The 15,418-nt window shown below is 49.6% G+C and overlaps 1 protein-coding gene across 6 annotated transcripts in view; it reads right to left on the bottom strand.

Annotated features, from left to right (window-relative positions):
• Positions 1–783: 783 nt before the first annotated feature.
• CELF5 (CUGBP Elav-like family member 5) overlaps positions 784–15,418 on the bottom strand; it is a 42,007-nt gene continuing 27,372 nt past the window's right edge. For 2 of the 6 annotated variants that reach the window (XM_069790699.1, XM_069790702.1), the window contains exons 4-13: positions 14,127–14,255; positions 13,451–13,530; positions 12,301–12,447; positions 6,817–6,961; positions 5,995–6,141; positions 5,718–5,780; positions 5,546–5,626; positions 4,298–4,441; positions 4,020–4,184; positions 784–2,961 (exon numbers count right to left, since the gene is read on the bottom strand). In XM_069790699.1, the coding sequence (XP_069646800.1) occupies positions 4,057–4,184; positions 4,298–4,441; positions 5,546–5,626; positions 5,718–5,780; positions 5,995–6,141; positions 6,817–6,961; positions 12,301–12,447; positions 13,451–13,530; positions 14,127–14,255 (1,064 nt within the window). In that variant the 3' untranslated portion in view covers positions 784–2,961; positions 4,020–4,056. Of the gene's footprint in view, positions 2,962–4,019; positions 4,442–5,545; positions 5,627–5,717; positions 5,781–5,994; positions 6,142–6,816; positions 6,962–12,300; positions 12,448–13,450; positions 13,531–14,126; positions 14,256–15,418 lie in introns of those variants that run through there. The other 4 variants (XM_069790700.1, XM_069790701.1, XM_069790704.1 and 1 more) reach the window with 4 other exon arrangements.

The raw sequence follows: 15,418 nt of genomic DNA, 5'->3' as shown, positions 1-15,418 counted from the left end.
GCAGGGGCAAGGAGGCATCAAAAATTGAGGTAGTCTTAGATTTCATTCTGTGCTCATATTCTGCTTTTCTCCAGGACCACTAAATAGGGGCTTATATATAGGAAGAAATTTATGTATTTATATTTATTTATAGGAAGAAAGCCCGAGGGAAACTGGTGCTTTTATAGGAAGGGCTGAAACATGGGCGTGGCAAACAGAGTTGGTTCTCTACCAACCACTAGCGTGTTCCTCACCTTCAGGGCAGAGACGACGAGTCTGTGCATTTGCTTTCCCTTTTCCTGGTTCTGTGCGTAGCACCAGATGGGCTGGGCTTTGGTTCTCGATTGATTGATTTCCATCAAGGTGCTGTTGAGAGAACCAGTTTTGTTCTCTCAGGCGTGAACAGAGTACACAAAGGCTTAAAAGATACCTGATATCTGCACACAAGAGCTGTGACTGGTTTGTGTTTAGCTCTGCTGGAGCCTGGCTGCTGAACTAACTCATTGCAATTGGGCTAATATAACAAACTTGCATTTTGGGGATCATATGCTGAAGACTGGAATAAAAATCCACAGCCTTCTTAGAGACACGGGGACGCCGTGTGGTGTTCAGAGTAAGCCAGGGTTGTATTCTGTAGGACTCAGGCTCTGTCATCCATCCCCCTATGAAATTCTTTTTAAGTGACTACACAGATGATCTGCCGAATGGAAAGAGACTTTTCTTGTCCCAGGCCTTTGGTGATTGTCTTCAAGTGTAAGCATTATCTAAAAGCAGGTGCAACTAACACATGAAGTAAAACCCCAGTTACTTAGCAAGTAAAACTTTTATTAAATAAATTTAAGATTTTTTTTTACCAGAATGAGGAATTTGACATTGACGAAGCTTGTATCGCACCTGTAACATTGTACAGTCACATCAGTAACTGTGATGGAAGAAACTGTAAATGCTTGTTTTAAACCAGCTTGACCTAGAATTTCCAAAGTCCTTTTTTTCCCATTTTGCATTTGTTGGTCTCTTTTTTTGTTTGTTTGTTTTTTTATGTTTTGTTTTGTTCAAAATTAGATTAAGTTTAAACTTCATGAAATTACTTGTAGCAGAAATAAAGTACATTATACAAATCACGTACATAATAGATGTTAAGTATAAAAATGGTATTTACAGTAAGTAAACATGGATTATAGAAACACACGGACTCACACAGCTTCACCCATCTCAAACTCTCAGCTTCAGATACAGAGGGGTGGTTGAGGAGATGAAGGTACTTAAAGAACTGTGCCACAAACATCTGAATAAAGGGAAACTGGAGGAGGATGAGAATTGGCTGAGGTTCAAGTCCCCATATCTCGCTTCAGTATCAATTGCATCAATCTTTCTCCACCAACCCTCTGTTCATGTTTGAACGCAGATACACACACACACACACACACACACACACACACACACAGAGGAATGTTCTTGGTACCTTATCAAACTGGAATATTGAAACTTATCATTCAGAAGGTTTGTAGGGTTGTTTTGTTTTGTTTTTCTTTCCTTTCCTTGTTTTGGTAGAAACTTAAAGAGACTGTTTCAAGTTGTTAAAGGGATATGCCTTGTCAGTATGACACACCCCCTTACCCCCAGGGGATATTTGTTAAATCAAGCTCTGAACTATGTTTTGTACTTAAGTGTATGTGTATATAACTGTATCTGTACACGTTGCACAATGTATAATCTGTCCCTTGGAGGGGGTGGTGGGAAAAAAACAGAATGGCAACCCTCTTTCATCACACTATCCTTGATGTCTGCTTGGGAAAGCTTTGCAGAGTGTAAGAAAGGGGTGAGTCCTCTTGCGAAATTCAGATGGAGAAAATGTCCCATTTCGTCTGGGAATCGGAACTGCCCACTAACCAGCATTACGTTACTTCCGATATGTGGAGGCAGTGTGTAGCCCCTGGGAGGCTTCTGTCACTCTGTTTTGGAGATAGCATCTGCTCACACTCTCTTATCTTCTCTTGCCTTGATCAAGAAAATGCTCCATTACCATTGAAAGCTACGAAATACAGATCTGTGCCACGTATGGGGAGGCAGTACAGCTCCTGTAGGTAAAGGGACTGGTTTCCTGTGCTTTCAGCCTAATTGAGTGCTCAGGCTACGCTTTGGCACCAAACTCCAGGAGCTCTGTCTGCAAAAGCCCTTGGGAAAGGTAAGACTGAGAGCTCTTGAGATCCTTAACCAGGCTGGTGCTAAGGTTGGTGGATGAGTGACTTGAGCTGAGCAGCTGGCTGTGCCCTAATCCTGGAGGTATGTAATTCTCTTTCTCCTTGCTTCTTGGTAATGTTGAGTAGAGAGATGCACACGCTCTCTCTCTTGCTCTGTCCATCCAAGCATCCTCTCAAAATGTTCAGGCCTATCTGCAGTGCTTGCTGAGAGGACACTGTTGCAAAGACAAACCCTTAACTTCCAATCCCTCTTGCAAGGAGTCAGTCTCTAAATGGAAAAGTTTGGTCCTGTGAGCCACTTTAAAGAAAAATAGAGACTGTATATATATATATATATATATATTTTTTTTTTTTTTTTTTTTATATTTATCTATGAAAGGGCCAGGAGACAGGGCAGGAGGGAGGGAGGGATGGAGCTTAGTTTCCATACATCACTGCAGTAACCTAGAGACACACCAGTGGGTTTTCTTGGTCCATGTCCTCCAGGCATACCCCGAGAGGAAGAGCTTCAGGTCCCCAGGGGCTGCTGGTGTTCTGGTCCCTTTGCTATGTACCACATTAGCAGCAAATATGTGAGTCCGTCGTGACAAGAATCTTCCTGCTGGGCAGATATTGAGCCTTCTCTTTAATTGCATGTTTTGGGAAGGAGGGCAGAAGGAGGATGGGGTGGGTAGGTGGGGAGCAGAGGAAGGAAAGGGGTGGTGTCAAAAGAGTTGATAAATTTACTGGCCTCTGTAAATCAACCTGAAGCAGAAATTCTTCCTCTGGACTTTCCCTTCACCTGAATAGAAAGGGAGGAGGGAGGGAATTGGGAGATTAGGAGGACATCTATGCAAACCTCAGGCTTTGAGTTGCTGTTGCTTAAACATGGAGGAAGATGACCCCAATAAGAAGGGACCAAGATAGGCCTTCCTTGCTCCCAGTCTGCGGCCAGTAGGAGCTAGCTCTTTGACAGCCAGCTCTCATGTCAGGTAGTTCTTCTGTGGCCCTTCAGGGCATCACCTTTTCTCTGCTTTTCTGTGATCCTTGTGAACCATGGGATTGTCCCTTCTTACCCTGGACAGCATTCTCTGCAGACTAATTTCAGGGCACATGTAACAATTGAAAACAAAACTATTGAGTTTTAAAAACCTTTCTAGGAAGACGAACGCTTTTTGGGAATGGCCAGAAAGTAGACTGAAACCTTGCTTAGACCACAGGCAGGTAATTTGAACCCATCTGCCTGTCAGGGCACTGAGTGTACAGATGGGCCTTAATGGCCTTGACCAGCCTCACATGTGGCTTCTGTCCACACTCCCTGCCCATGGGTCTAGGAGTCTCATTACATCTCAGGACTGTGCCTTCAGTCCTTGTCTGATCTACATTGTGAAAGTGTCAGTCTCCACCTGTCCATGGACTTGTCCTGTCCATGGATCTTATTATCTGGACTCGAACCCTTGGATTGTCTTCCCACCTTGATGTTGGATCTGTTTAGTCTTCTCATTATAGACCTGCCTGGCAATCACTGGACTATGTCTGACCCTGTTTACCTTTACCAGCCCCGATCCTGAGCTTGACCTGCAGATTGACTCTCTGGCTTGGCCTTGGGCCTGCCTCATTGCCACAAACTTGCCTGATGATCTACACTCTTGGTTGAACCTGTTCTTCATCTCCAGGCCTGCCTTGGTCACCTTGCTCTGGTGCTGGGGCTGGGCCCTGGCAAGCAAGGCCTCTGCCCTGTTAGCTGTGCTACTGCATTCATCTCCTGGCTTCCCACCCCGTAGGAGCAGCCAGACCTTGCTGCCTGCTGACACTGGCCAGCACTGTCTAGGAACGGTGCTGTGATGGTGCCAGCTTTACCTGTGCTGCAGAAGTGACTCCTGCTTGCTCGCTGCCATCAGTAGGGATGGTTAGCATCCTTGGGTCGTTTTAACTGGACCTTCAAACGTTTCGTGCCAATCTGGAAGCCATTCATGGCCTGGATAGCAGTCTGTGCACTGGATGGGTTGTCAAAGCTTACAAAACCTGAAGGACAGGACACAGGCATGGATAATAATGGCACTGTTGGTGCCATGCCCAATGCATGAGTGTCCTTGTTATCCATCATGCTTCCCTTGCCCACTGGTGTCAGCACTCACCAAAACACTTGCTCTGGTTGGTGGCACGATCCATGAATACCTTGGAGGAAATGATATTGCCAAAGGGCAGGAACATCTGCATCAACTCATTGTCTCCAAACTCCTGAGGGAGATGGTAGATGAAGAGATTGCAGCCTTCAGGACCTGCAGGCATGGGGGCAAAGGGGCGGGACAAAACAGAGAGCCCCCAAAGGGAAGGGGAAGAGAAAGGGGCTCAACTCAGAGCACAGCACTGGATGAGAACCCCAGTACTGCCTCCTTCTGTCTTGACCTCCCCTTGCTTGTCTCCCTCAGTCACTGGTCCAGGAAGGGTTCTGAGGGCTCTCTAAGAGCAGCTGGGAGGCAATATGCAGATTTAGAGTTTCTGGAGAGCAGATTCACTTTCACAGCTTGCTCAGTTCCCATGTGGGGTGCTGGACACAACAACTCTTGTGAGTGTCTGCATGGTGTTTTGCTGGAAGGAAATTAATTAGCTGAGGTGACAGCTCCTTGTTCATAGCTCTCCCAGTCCTAGGAGAGCAGCAGACACTGCTTTGTGAAAGCTGCTGCTCTAGCATTCCCTGCCCACAGCTGTGCAGTGGTTGCCTTCAGCCGATAAGCCACAGCCCCAACTGGCAATCTCCTGGATTGGCATACACAATTTATGGGCTAACGTGGTCCTGCCCACTCCTTCATTTGCTCCCTGTGAGCCTGATGAGCACAAGGAGCTGTTCCCTTGCTGACACCTGCTATACAAAGCAGAAGCAGACAGCAAATGCCTTTGCCTCCAAATCCTGTCCAGGCCAGTTTGGAAATAAGCTGAAAAACAAACTCATGAGGCTAGGAAGGCTGAAGAGAGAGGACAGTATGTTGGAGAGGCTGGTTTGACTAGTACCAGTGTGGTTCTGGCATCAGTAAAGATGGGGAGGAAGTCCTCTTTGCTGCTGCCTGTGTAGGGAAGGTGCTCACTCTATAACCCTCTGGTGTCAAAGCTTGGTGTTCTAGTGCTTGTTGTCCCCTTTTTACCTGGCAGCATCTGGCCAGGGATGAGATCAGAAAGTTTGCATGACAAGCATTCTCCAAACCCTTCCAATCCACTCACTGCAAAGACACGGCTGGTTCTGTAACCCAGCCCCAATATTAAAAATTAGAGTGGACAAAGATCAGTGCCGTCTCCTCTTCATTGGTTCTATGGTGCAGAAGACGAGCTACACATATTGCCCCCACCCCACTGCTGCCAGACACAGACATTCCCACCCTGATCCTCACCTTCTCGTTGCTGCTGCTGCAGGATGGGAGGTGGCTGAGCGATGCTCTGAGCAATGGGGGTGATGGCAGTTGGATACACAGCTGTACTCCAAGGAGACAGAACAAACTGTTTACCCGAGGATCTATCTGGTCAGCCACACAAGGGCCTGAGGGAGACAAGGGAAGCTGGTACCTGCATACTGCTGAACTCCTGTGAAGGCTGGGTGCAAAGTCTCTGCTACTGAAGGGCTCTGGGCTGCAGAGAAGAACATAATCAGAAGCACAGGAAAGGGAATCATGCATGTATTCTCACTGTCTCTCTTTCCCCACCCCCCACCCCCCTGCCAAGTGAGTCTCAGTGCCTGGCTGGTAGGGAGCTAGAAAAAGTGTTCTGCGTGGGAAATCCAGAAAAGAGAAGCTAACTGCAGTTTCTGAGGTCTCTGGATGGCTTTTTTTCCTGCCTTCCGTACCCGAGTATGGCACAAGGCCATTGGTGTAAACTGTTTCCAAGGTTGGATGCCCATTTGGGAATGGTACCACTCCAGTGAAGCCATTTGAAATGGGTGCCACCAGTCCCGGCATGCCTGCTGTTCCCAGGAGAGGCGGTGAATGTAGCCCTGTAGAGCAAGAAGAGATGACATCCCATGAGAGTCGAGGTCCTGCAAAACCTGCACTCCCTCCTTCCATCTGCCTGGTTAAGACTGCTGTGTGTGAAGCTATTATGTCTTCTAGTTGGCACGTGGAGGTGACAGACTAGTGCTGGAGCCTTCACAAAATTAGAGGCAGCACTAGTGAGAAGTGTGTGCAGCATTGCTAGCCCTGGCTGCTGCCAGAGCTTTGGGATGGAACATTTTTAATCCAGGTTTGTACAGCACCTAGCATCATACAGCCCTGTTCTTGACAGGTGTTGAAAGCCAATATGCATTATTGCCAATATTATTACTGTGGGATGAGGATAATGAATAGGACTGCTGTACTCAGAGTGAGGTGCAATCCTGGGAACCTGGTCCTTCTTTACTACATCAAAGGGAAAAACTGCAGCAGAGAGGAACAGCAGTAGGGCAAGAGAATGTGTGTTGAACACATGAGGGTGTCAGGGAGGTTGCAGAAATTTGCACAGAACTAGGGACTCCTGTCCTCGGAGGCTGCATTGTTAGAAAAGAGCAGCCTAATCCAGATGCTGAGCCCAGAGGGATGTGGGAACTGTTTTACCTGTATGAGCACCGTGCTGGGGCAGGAGGTTCATCGGTAGTGAAGGACTTGCTGCGTCCTGGCCCACACCAGGCCCTCACCTGATGTTGGTGCAATAGGAGTGGCTGGCAGCCCATTGAGACTGACGGCACCGATCTGTTGGATGTGGCAAGGGGAAAAGGCGACGCCTGGGCTCAGGTAGCTGCCGTGCGAGGTGGAGAGAACCGTTGTCTGCTGCTGCATCAGCTGCAAGGCAGGACCACGCAGTCAGGGCCCCATGCTGCCCAGGGCTTTGCGCCACTTAGGGCCTCGCGCTGCCGGGGCTCTCGCTGCACTCGGGGCCACGTACGGCTCAGCGGCTCGCTCCGCTCGCCCCAGGCCCCGCGCTGGTGGGGGCCTCCCGCCATTAGGGCCCCACCGCAGCTGCGGGCGCCGGTCGGGGAGGCTGCGCAGGCCAGGTGGGCCTCGGCCTTCCCCCGCCGCTGCCTGTGGCCGGGGACGGGCCGGAGCTGCGGCCTCGCCACCTCCCGCAGCCGCCGCTGGGGGTCGCCGGGCTCCCGCTGCCTGCCCCGGAGCTTCCCGCGACTCGGCGGCACCTGCCGGGGGCGGGCTGCGGCGTCGCCGTCCTCTGAAGCCCCGCGCCCCGCCCGGCTGCGGGCCCCCGAGGAGGGCCTGGAGCTCCCCGCGGCCACGCCCGCCCGCAAGGGCTGCCGGCCAGGCCACGCGTGGAAGCCGCCGAGAGCGGCGCACAGCTTCCTGCCCTGCAGCCGGGGGACACGCAGCCGGGGGACACGGCTAGGCGAGCACCGTCTGCAAAGCCAGGGCCATAGCCGTGCGGCCTTCCACCCACCCTCGCCCTCCCGGCAAGCCAGCAGCCTTGAGGGGTCTTCGCTCACGCTCGGGATGGGCCGTTTCTGCTCAGAGAGCTCCTGCAGTGGGGAGGGGGGCAGGGAAAGGGGTATGCTCCTGGCACCCAGCAGCACCCTCTCACCACAGGCCCTACCGCTCTGTCAGGCGCTGCAACGACATTTCCTCCCAGCCACAGCGCCTTCTCTGAGCGCTGCCACTTCTCCTGGGACAGTGCCAGGTATTAAATAACACAGCTTTCCCTTGAGGAGCAGGGTCCAAATCCCTCTCCTTTTGCCCAGCCTCAACAAAGAGACCGCGCTGCTGGGAGACACACGGAGCTCATTCTGGTACGTGCACCCTGCCGTACAACCAGGTGTCCATCCAGGCCCAGCTCTCGTGGCATGCTTTGCCGTCTGAGGTCTGCCCCATGATCCACTGAGCTCAGTCTTTCCTCTGGCAGTGGCCTGCACCCTGGGGTTGAGGGATGGCAGCTCCTTGTGGTCCCATAACACACCTGACTAGGCAGAGATGCACAATGCAAAAAGATGGGGGGGGGGGGGGCACAAGGTTGGGAGGAGGGTTAGGCGGAAGAAGAAAAAAAATCTTTCTGGTCCTATTTGGCCATCATTTGCTGCTCTGGAGACTAAGACTAAATCGGACTGCGCTCAGAGTGCAGTGGCAACAAAGATTTAGTTCTGGATGCAAAATTATCTAGCCCCTTTACAAGCCTTGTTTTTACCATCAAGCAAGAAGAGCAGGGGAGGCACAGGCACAGCTCTCTGGAAACTGTACAGTTCCACAGGAGGAGTTAGGGGGTGGCACATGGCAAAACCCAAGAAAAACACAAATCCTCTTTACATTAACTACAACCATATCCCACTGTCTGCATACATAAATACAGACCACTCAAGTAACCTGCCTCATCCACAAATGGCTGAGTCAGCACATTTGGCCTCAGTCTCAGCTGAAGAATCTGGTAACTCTGAAAAGTTCATGGCTAGCTAAACCTTCTCTTCCTTTCTTCCACACAGAAGCTGACTATTGCTGTTGCATAAAAAGAAGAGGAATTGCCTCATTTCATGGCATTGCTGTTTCTGTAAGCTGGCACAAGCAAAGCAGCTGGGGTGGAAGTGACTCTGCAGGGCAGCGCTGCAATAGGGGAGAGCCCTTTCTGGGGGAGAGGTCGGACGCTCCCAGGCACACCACAGAGCAGGGTCTTTGCAGGCAGGCAGGACTGACTGACAGCAAAGGGGTTCGCTACCACTTGACTCCAGAAAGCAAGCGTCCTGAAATCACCTCATCTATTTGCTGCCATATTGTCTTTGGAGTGACTCCCCTGAAGGAGGGCTCACATAACTGGCAACCACTCACCCTGAGCCAGGATTAGAGCAAAATGTGGCCTTCTGAGAGCACAGAACTCTGCTAAGGAAGGTGTCCCTATGGCAGGCAGTCTGCAGATATTCCTAGTCCTATCTTCACACTGTCCCCATTTAAGGATGCAGGAACCAATGCATTTCTTATTTACTAGACGAATATTGATTTTTTTTCTCATTAATGCCTGTTCTGTGCCAGGCTCTGGCTGAAACAAGACCTGCATCCGACTGTACATGCACTAAACTGGCATTCTGAAATTGTTTTAATTACTCAAATAAAATTACCATAATGAACCCTAAGAGCAGAAAGGAAAGGGGGGGGGGGTGTGTCTTGTGTCTGTGAACAAACTATGTTTTGTGTTTAGAACTAACTGATTTATGAAATACAAGAAACATTGAAGCGTAATAAGCAGTTAGTAATTTGCACTGGCTGCTTTTTTAAGACTTCAGGCCTCTTTTGTATTGATAGATTATTATTTTTTTCCGCTTCCAGTCAGTTCCCTGATTCCATCTGAACTAATGACTGAATTCAATTTGTTGAATAAACTGAAATGAAGGAAACACTCACTTTTAACTCACAGAAGAGGCACCTGGGATCGAAAACTGGTTTAAGCACTGAAATAAGCCGCTTCCGGATGCTTAGCCAGTCATATTTCCCAGATAAGTATGAGAAATCTTCTTACAAACTGTATCAGCTAACATGTACTGTCTGTTTTTAATATCTTATATTATTATGACTATTCTTTATGATATGATAGTCATATAAGATATGACTATCTTATATGACTATTTTTAATATCTTATTTTGTATATTTGAACAGATCAGAATAACTTTAGACCTATAATAGTTTGTGATTATTTCATGTTTAATTTGAGATAGTTTTTAAAGGAAAATGCAATGAATATAGATTTTAAACATCCAACTGAAAAAAACCCACAAAACAAAATCCAAACAACCCAGGCTCCAAACTTCTTCCTCCTAGGCCAGGGACTCTGGGGGCTGCTTTGGCTTGGCAAGGCAGCAAATCCCATGGGGATGGGGCAAGTAAGTTGTTGGCGTATTAAATTGTGAATCTAAGAACCAATGCCTATGATGCACCAGTTCACCCCAGCAGCACTCACTCCTCTCAGTCTGATTCAACCACATACATAATTGTTAGCTGCATCTCCTGGGCCTGTGAGTAACCTTGGGTGCAGCATCTACTACTCCAAGCCCTGCACCATGCAAGCATGAACTGTGTTGGAGTTCCCTTGAGCCCTGGCTTAGCAGAGGTCCCAGCTCCCAAGAGCTGCCCCTGGCAGGACATTTGGAGGTGCTATAAAGAAATTCAGCAAGGAAATCCCTCCCTTCTGTCCCCACTTCTAGAGAAATTAGATGGCATTTCAAAGGGTTGATGCCCTCTCCCTCTGATGGGGACACTATATGCATATGAGAACTGGCTAGGATCTCTCCTCTGGGAGAAGGGAAACCAAAGACTGGGATGACACAAGAGAAGAAACAATCAGGTGTGAGGTCAGTGCCTCAGAAAGAAGGAGAGAGAACCAAAACCAGCGGAAAGGAAAAGGAGGAAAAAACCTGGAAGAGTGGGAGACAGGCTGAGTCCTGAGTCAAGGGGAAAGCCAAAATAAAGTCACAGAGCAGGAAGGCCAGTGAAGAATCAGAGACAAAGCAACAAATTTACAGACGCAACTGAGGAGAAAGAAGATGCAGATAAGCAAGGAGCACAGCCTAGGCCTGACTGGCTTCTTGTCATCAGCAGGAGTTTCTGAAGACTGGATGGCACTTGCAAGACTGAGTCTAGAAGGTCTCGCTGCTCTCCTTCCTTACACGTCCTGGACCATCAGCTAATAAAGTACTTTCTGCCATCATAAGCTCACTGTGTGGTCCATTCCTGCCTCCTTCACCATCATACCATGCCCAAGTTAGCGCCATCTCCGTGACAGCAGAAGATACAGCAGAATGATCATCTCCTAGCTGACCCACAGCTGATCTAAGCTACAACCTTAGACCTCAGGTATAGCTGGCTTGTGGATTACAGGGCTGGATAGAAAAGACTGGTCCTGGCAAGAGATAGTGGTGTCTGGTCAGAAAGGGTTCTCCCCTCTAAACCATTCTTCTGCTGGAAGCCTTGGCGCTTGGAATGTTATAGGTGTTCTCAGCCTCATGACACAAGAAGAATCAAATAATGTGTTGGACAAATTCTACGTTTCGTTCCCCAAATTCCCTAATGGTACGGAGCATCATATGTATTGCCTCTTTTCTTTTGTTACTACATGCTCTTGCCACATACTTAAATGGCATTTGGCAGTTTCTGGGGATTCTTTGAGAGGAAACAGCCAACAATTGAGAAACAGTCCATTCTCTGTCATGTAGACAGAAGGGAGACACACCAAGTAGCCACTGAAGCCAGAGGTGAAAGAGGTGTCCACAACAGGTTTATTTGTGCTCCCCCACCTCCGAAAATTACTTTCAGTAACAGTATCTACTTTCAAGTTCTTTGTCTGAACAAGCACCTCTCATGCTTTGAGCAATTTCTGAGCCTCCTTCCATAGGCTTTATACTTGGTAGCAGAGACCTGAAAGTGACAGTCACCAAGAAGACCCAAAAGATGCTCCACCACAGCTGGTCAGGGACTTGAGTTTGGAACCTACCTCAAACTTCAGTGGCAATCACCACCATCACTCCAAGGCAATGAGGTTCTTTCACTAAGATCTAAAGCACAGCAAGTCCTGCCAGTGGAGGCCAGACTGCTGGAACACCTCTGACCCTTTGCTACCCACTGCTCTCCCTCCAGCACCCTGCAAACCCCACAGTGATACTAGCCAAGAGAGAAAACCCTGGGAGGCAAGGACAGCACGGGGGGGATTAGGGCCCTCCTGAGAATTTCAGCAGAGAAATAAACATATGAAGCTGGGCCCAGGGCTCTCATGGTGCTCCAAAAACAGAGAGAGACACACATTTGTGCCATTGACCCAGAGGAAGAGTTCACAAGTTGGCAGACTGCCATGTCTGGCCAACATCACCCAGAAATCATTGCCCTGAGCTGTCCTCAAAACAAGACAGAAAGACACTGGGTCATGTTTGACCTGTTCCCAGACACCTCCGCCAGTCTACACCACATCAGAGAAATCCAGCCTCACTTTGAGAAGGTCCCAGCTCTCTCCTGCCACCCCTTCCAGGAGAGACATGCACAAAGACTAAGCTGCTGACTGGAGAAACTGAAGCCAGGAACAACTCCCAGGCACTGGGAAGCTTTCACGCATTTGTTACAGAGACCCATTTGTGGTCTCCCAGCCCAGCTATGATGTTGCCCCATAGCCAAGAGGGCAGCCTTTCCCCCCACACACACGCGTGATACTCACAGCCTGCGCATAGGCGCTGTATGGGCTGAACGGCAAGGCGAGAGATGGAGTGAATATCCCCAGCTGCCCCACCATTTGCTGCATACGACGGAGGGTCCTCTCCTTATCTGTGTCAGCAAACTTCACCACTAGACTGGAGGAGGCGCCCTAGGCACAGAGAGAGGAGACAGAGAGAGGAGGCACAGGGAGAAGAGGCCGGGACAGCCAGAGAGTCAGCAGTCAGACAAGGTGGGATGGGGCAGAACAGGCAGCAGAGAGGAGTGGGAAGAGGAGCAGAAGAGCAAATATTGGCGTGAAAGTGCTCAGGAGCTGTCTGGAACCTGGGCTGTGCCCATCCCCATCCATCTGTCCATCCAACCCTTCCCTCTCCCACCCTTCCCGTCACACCTTGGTCCTTGCACAGCTGCACAAGTGGGTGCACACATCCCTGGCTGCATTCACCAAGTGATGGTGCAGCCAGGTACACCCAGGACATTGTCAGCCACAAGCACCATCCTTCCACCACCATAAGCTTGGCTGTATAGACAGAACACTTCCCGGCAGCTGGAAGTACCCCTGCTGCAGCAATGCACTGTCCTGCCCACAAGGTGCCTCAGTCCAGGTTAGAGATTGTGAGAGACAAGATCACAACTGCAGCTCCAATTGCACAAGAAGGCACAGCTGCGGCTACGCAACCCCACACCATGTACAATGTGTTCCCACTCTCACCCAACCTGCCCTAGAGGCCTCCTCTACTGCCTAAGTAAGAGAAGGTGGGGAGTGTGCTCAGACACTGGATTCCTGGCTGCTCACACTGCTGAACTGTTAGCTTGCACCCTGCTCAGTTTTGAACTCCTCCAGGTAGCTGTCTCCAAGACAAATTCATGGCCTGGTTCTTGGCTCTCTTTTATTCAGCCTTTATAGCTATAAGTGCTGTCGCTACCAGTCTGGACAGACATAGATACACACACCAGCCCAGGAGACAGGATGGTTCCCAAAGACAAGAGCACAGATGTGCACACACACACAGCCCCCCCCCCCCCCCCCCAACCACACGACCTAGAAACTACAGTTGAAACTGTCATGGTTTTGGCCAGTGAGGGGAAGTCCCTGCAACAGGGTGATTGGAAGAGGATTAGGTAGAGGGTAGGTACCCTGGCCTTATACTCACGGGCATTGTCTGGCTGCCATGGAGTGCGTGGATTGCTGCCTGAGCCTCTGTGTGAGATGAGAACTTTACAAAAGCACAGCCTGGAAAGGGACAGAAAGAGCACAGGAGATTGCAGTGACAGGACTGCTGTGAAAGTGCCCCTTGCATCATCATGCAAGAGACAGTATCTGGGTATCAGGCAGGGCAAAGGAAAGCCACCCGAAGAAAGCACGGAACAAAAAGTATGACTCATCCCAAGTCCTCTATCCTGGAAGAAACAGGAAGGGTCTCAAATTGTTACTTCAATGATATACTCTATAGATGATGTCACCATCTCCACCCTTGCTTCTGATTACCTCTTCCCCAAATTCTCTATGTGCTCCTAATTGGGGGTACAAACATTAAAAATTGCAGACCCAGACTGAGCCAACAGGCTCACTAGTGATCCTGGAAACTCAGCTACTCATGATGCTCTGCTTCCCCTCCTTTCACCTTGGTCTCTGCCCATCTTTCCCAATCTTTCTTGCAGCAGACAACTCTTCCTGCCCTGCTCCCTACGCCTGGCTGTGATATGGGTTCCCATAAAGATGGGGTGGGGGAATAAGCGCCCCAGTGGAAAGGAGGCACAGGTGGTGAGGCAGGTGAGTGCTACCTGAAGACCAGGGAGAAACGGCACAACACACAGAGGGGTTCACACCTTTGCTGTTACCATCAGGTCCACGGAGCACCGTACATTCATCAATGACCCCAAATGGTTCAAAGAGCCGGAGCACGTCATCCTCAGACTGCTGCTTATTTAACATGCCCACAAAGAGCTTCCTGTCCCCTAGGGGCAAACACAGAAACATCAACCTTCTATGAGGCTTACAGTCCAAAGCAGGAGGATAGGGACACTTAAGCACAAAACAGCCTAGCGTTGAAAACATGCCTGGCATGGAAATGATTTGCTGTTGGCTGAAATGCTCCCAGGGGTGAGTATGCAGGGTCCTCCCAAGCTCCTCACCCCCGCAAAGGTTTCTGTGGCTTCCCCTGTCCTACCCTCTCCAAAGGAAAACAAAAGATTAATAATTTCCTTCTATTCATTAGCCCTTTCCTTTGAATGATCCAACACAAATGGTAATAAGAAAAACTGCCTGGGCAATTATACCCTTACTGAACAATATGTGAAGTCCAAGAGGTACCTTAGGAAATACAGCAGACCAACCCAGGCAAGGTGAATAAATTCCAGGACCCTCGGCTTCTCTTCCCTTTTCCTTCTCTTCAAGATCACTGTTTCCACAGCTGCTATGTAACCAAGCAGCTTAGCTTCAATTTACCCCTCCCTACCCCAGTCTAACCAGTATGTCTACCGAGTTGTCCTCTAAGGCCTGGAATAAACCCTGGCATCCTGGGTCCCAATTTGCCTCACCACAGGATCAGCCAAATGCAAGTCAGTTGGGTGAGGGCCAACAAACAGATCCATGGTCGCCACTCCCCCTTCACCAAGGGCATTCTGTACCCCTGTCACACTGGTGGGGGGCTGGGAGCCTGGCCAACACATCCACATCCAGGGCTTTGAGCTCAGGGTCCTTCTGGGTTCCTTCATCAGAAGGGAGAAGTGAGGATTATGGTTTTGTTGGGATGGCCAACTGTGGAGGTGGGAAGAAAGGTGCACAGTGCTTTCTCCCCCTCTCTACCTCCACCAGTACACACAGGGGCCCATCACACAGCCTGATGCCATCCAGTCAAGCACAAACACAGCAGTGGTTGGGGCAATATCCTCCACAGATTGCTGTGAACAGCTATTAAAATAGCACAACATTAAAATCCCAGCCAACATGTCAGCCCAGTCTCCACCTTTGCAAGGAGATAGTTGTGCCAACTACAGAGTTAACCCTTCCCCACTGCCCCAAACATGCATGGGGAGACATGACCCATAGGAGCGAATGTGTCAGGATATGGCTTGGGAGGAGCAGTGAGAGAGGATTCCTTATTGTTAGTGACAGGATC

This window comes from Haliaeetus albicilla, chromosome 8 (assembly GCF_947461875.1).
Source record: "Haliaeetus albicilla chromosome 8, bHalAlb1.1, whole genome shotgun sequence".
Classification (NCBI taxonomy): Eukaryota; Metazoa; Chordata; class Aves; order Accipitriformes; family Accipitridae; genus Haliaeetus; species Haliaeetus albicilla.
The sequence above is the reverse complement of the archived record's forward strand: the minus strand, read 5'-3'. Positions and strand labels throughout refer to the sequence as shown.